This window comes from Pelmatolapia mariae, linkage group LG16_19 (genome assembly GCF_036321145.2).
Source record: "Pelmatolapia mariae isolate MD_Pm_ZW linkage group LG16_19, Pm_UMD_F_2, whole genome shotgun sequence".
In the NCBI taxonomy this organism is placed as follows: Eukaryota; Metazoa; Chordata; class Actinopteri; order Cichliformes; family Cichlidae; genus Pelmatolapia; species Pelmatolapia mariae.
Genome location: NC_086241.1, coordinates 6,638,818 through 6,642,500, shown reverse-complemented (window position 1 = coordinate 6,642,500; position 3,683 = coordinate 6,638,818). Strand labels below are relative to the sequence as shown.

The window sequence follows — 3,683 nt, the reverse complement described above, 5'->3', positions numbered from 1 at the left end:
TCATCGTGATAGAAATAAGTACTTTATGCTGACTGTGGACTCTTCCCTGCAGGATCTCATGACATTCACCACCAAAGCCGAGGAGGACAGGCTGCTGGCGTCCAGCAAACAGGTGAGCTCCTCCCATTGGTTTTGCACCAGACATTTGGACTTTTATTTGACCTCATAACACATTTTTCACTTTAAAGTAAGGACCTGCCCACACACTTTGATCTGATTGTTTTTATGTTCAGAGCTTGTGTGAATTAGGGGGTCAGTGCAACCACAATAATAGACGTGGTGTTCAGAACTTCCTGTTCCATGTGCTGGGTGGTGTTTATAAAACAGCAGTGGGCTGGAAAGGTACTGCAGAGGGTCTGAGAAGGTTTTTACAGTAAATATATTATTTACGTAAAGTTTACCTGAAATATCTTCTTATAAAACAAGACACTGAACCAAGGTGCAAAATTAATCAGAGTTATTCTTAATTTTCTGCTGGAGAAAAGATCAGAAGAATCAGTGAAAACACAAAGAAGGAAATACTTCGTCTTCAGCCTGTGTGCAGCTGGGTTTAAATGCTTGGTTGGGGCACAGAGGAAGATCTTGAGATTCTGAAATGAGCCGTGGAAGTCTGAAATTTAGGAATGGTTGTTTTGCAGTTTCCCACGCACACATTTTACTTTGAAGGGCCGCCCAAGTTTTTCTGGGGCTAATTTTAGCATTTATTATTTAAGTAGACACTAGAGAAGAGAGGTCTGACCTCTGTCTGTTGAAAGTTCAGTTGCCCTAACTGTCTCCTATTTTAACCACCACTAGCGATGACAGTCCTTTTGCTGTGAGGAGCTCCTGCGAGCTCCTACTGAGGTGGAGGACTCAGTAGGATTAAACAATACTAAAAGTGTGTGGGTTAGGATCTAAATCTGTGGGAAACAGCTAATAAAGAGGTCCGTGCAGTCTCTCCATTAATCTCCACGGTTTACCATGGGGTGACCAGATCCCAACATGTGTGGGGTATGTTAGTAAGACGTGAAGCATGTGTTTGGTTTGAATATGACTGGTACAACTCCCTCACTGAGTAAATATTGTAAGAGGAAGCCAAAGTTCAGTCTTGTGTCTTCTTACTCATGTTTTCTCTTTTCATCCTAATAAGGTTTAAAAGTTGTTGAGGAGGACAGAAGGTGAAAATGCTGAGTAGTTCCACATAAAGCGGGACACCTGGCCTCACAAAGCCTAAACATGATGGAGATTAACCCTAATCTGGCCACCGGCCACTTGGTAGAGGTTAAATTACCCAGGATGCTGCATTCTGGGCATGTTTAGTGTTTTTGAGCTGTAGAGAGACCAGAGTTGATACCTGAGAGCGAAGAGTGAAGCAAAACATATCAAATAAAAGTCAAACTGAGCTGGACTGAGGCCTTTGTTCCATTTGTTTTCTTCTGGAAGGAACCTGGAGGGTGAAAGAAGTCCATTGTTCTTATCTGAAGTTACAAAACCCTCCAATGAACAAGACATCTGTCGATCCAGCTCCTTTCCCAGCCTCAGATCTGAGAAATGCTGCTCTGCTCTCAGTTTCTCATTAATAACACATGTTTCTTGTTTTCTCCTCTCAAGCTTGTGATTGATGACAGCGTAGCCATGACGCCTTTCTATCTGCTGTTGGGGAAACACAGACAGCAGCAACAGGAGCATCAGGACTCCGACAGCAGCCTGTGGGCGGAGAGAACGGCGCTGCCACAGACATCCGCCTCCATGAAAGAGGTTGGTTGATTGTCCCTCCAGGGATCCTGTCCCCTTTGTGCTGTACGTAACTACAAATGATGGCGTTTTAAGACTTCATTGTTGTTGCTGTTTCTTCCCCCCTCCCCCCCTTTTTTCCAGCTCCTGCAGACCCCGGCTCACGTGCTGCCCTCCACCTCATACCTGTGCTCCATGTTTGTTCAGTCTCTGCTCATCTCTGTCTCAGACGTCAGGTCAGTAATCCAGCTGTTCTTGGATAATTGCTACAGCCGCTGCAGTTGTTTTTCTTACTGAGCGTATACACAAGGTGTGATCAGACCTAAAAAAGTCAGAATCCATAACTGGTTTAAATTTGTTCGATTTGTTTTCGCTCAAGATCATCTTCCCAGGTATCTGCAGACAGCTTCTGGCGTGGCTGCTATTTGTAGATCTCTCAGTGAAACAGAAAACACAAAAAATGCATTCAGCAAGCAAGGAAAAGGTTTTAAAAACGATCCACACATCAGTTTAAAATTAATCAACATCAGACTTAAGTGCAGCACCCAGACTGGAATACAGACTAGAATAGAAATGATGTAAAAGTGTAAATATTTATAGGAAAGATTCATAATGAAAACCTCTGAGAAAAAAATGAACATTTTTTTTCCTGGAGAAACTTTAAAATGAGATGCCAGGGCTCGGTCTTAAAAGGCGAGAGACTCTGAGCAATATTGGCATTAAGAGAAGATGATGTCAAATAAAAGATTATTCAAATTAAAGTTTTAGATTTTTAGACTCTTTTAAGCCTCATTTGGTCTGATAATCTCAGTGTGGATTAAGAAAATATAATTGAAACTGAGGCTTCACATGATTCAGCAGCACATGTGAAACTGAGGGCTGTTTATCTCTAAAAATATGCAGAGTCACATTGGTGTTGATAATTTTTTGGGGGGATTTGGGTGTTCTCGTGGCCTCAGGGAGGAAAAGGCACATGCAGAAGAGGAAATGGAGAGCGAGAAAGAGGAAGAGGATTCTGAGGAGGAAATGGAATCTAGCAGGTCCAAACCGGAGCTGGCGGCGGCAGCGGCGACAGAGTCGGACGCCCCCGCTCTGACAAAGGTTCAGGCGAGAGAACTGAGGAGGGTGAGAAAGCTGGATCACAGCTGGCTCGCAGGCCTCCTGGACTCCTAACCAGAGCCCGTACGAGGTTTCCACCAGCAGCTCGGACGTTTTCTGTTTTATACCATTAAGTCAAAGTGGGCTTCTTCCACTTTGTCTCCCTGACTGGAAACAAATCTCTGTGCAAACACAAAGCACATATTTGATTACACAATCCTCAAGTCATTATTGGACAAGTTTATGACATCCAAACAATGGAACCCCTCCCAGCCTTTCCTCCGCTGTTGTACAGCGAGCGCAAGTTTCCACCAGTTTTCTTGCCAAAACTCTGGACTGAATTTTTGGTCTGGATTCTTTTCAATCCTCAATTGTTTTGTGGTTTTGTCTTGTTCTTTTTTTTCTTTTTTGGAAAATAAATATTTTTACAAAACCAGAGTTCTGCTGCTTCTAGGTTTTTTTTCACTGAAGCATAAAAATATTTCCTCTTATCTGTTCTCTCAGCATGTTTTCATGTATACAAAAAGCTGCAGTATCTGCTGTTTTTGAGAAATGTGACATTTCCACTGTTGATGTTCCAGCTGCAGAGAAGCATCCCCGCCATGCTCAGCATGGTGGTTTCACAACTTAAGTACTCCATAAGTGACACTGCGAATAGGTGTAGAGTTGATCTGATTCTCCTGAACTTATGAAGCGACAAGGCACCAAAAAAGCACAGGATTTTGACCCACCTTTGTGTGCTTCAAAGACCCATAACTATGAAAATATTCACAGTATGAAAGGAAAGTTTTGCTCTATTTTGGCTCCATTAAATATAATGAAGTCGCTGAGAATCCCGACTTCTCTTTAACCATCCAAACGTCGCTGCTGTT

The 3,683-nt window shown here is 42.8% G+C and overlaps 1 protein-coding gene across 2 annotated transcripts in view; it reads left to right on the top strand.

The window, feature by feature from the left end:
- The window catches only part of wdr75 (WD repeat domain 75), a 17,679-nt gene extending 14,492 nt beyond the window's left edge, over positions 1 to 3,187 (top strand). For both annotated transcript variants that reach the window (XM_063497994.2, XM_063497993.1), the window contains 4 exons: positions 53 to 112; positions 1,591 to 1,737; positions 1,858 to 1,949; positions 2,673 to 3,187. In XM_063497994.2, coding sequence (XP_063354064.1) covers positions 53 to 112; positions 1,591 to 1,737; positions 1,858 to 1,949; positions 2,673 to 2,886 — 513 coding nt within the window. In that variant the 3' untranslated portion in view covers positions 2,887 to 3,187. The remainder of the gene's footprint in view (positions 1 to 52; positions 113 to 1,590; positions 1,738 to 1,857; positions 1,950 to 2,672) is intronic.
- The last annotated feature ends 496 nt before the right edge of the window (positions 3,188 to 3,683 follow it).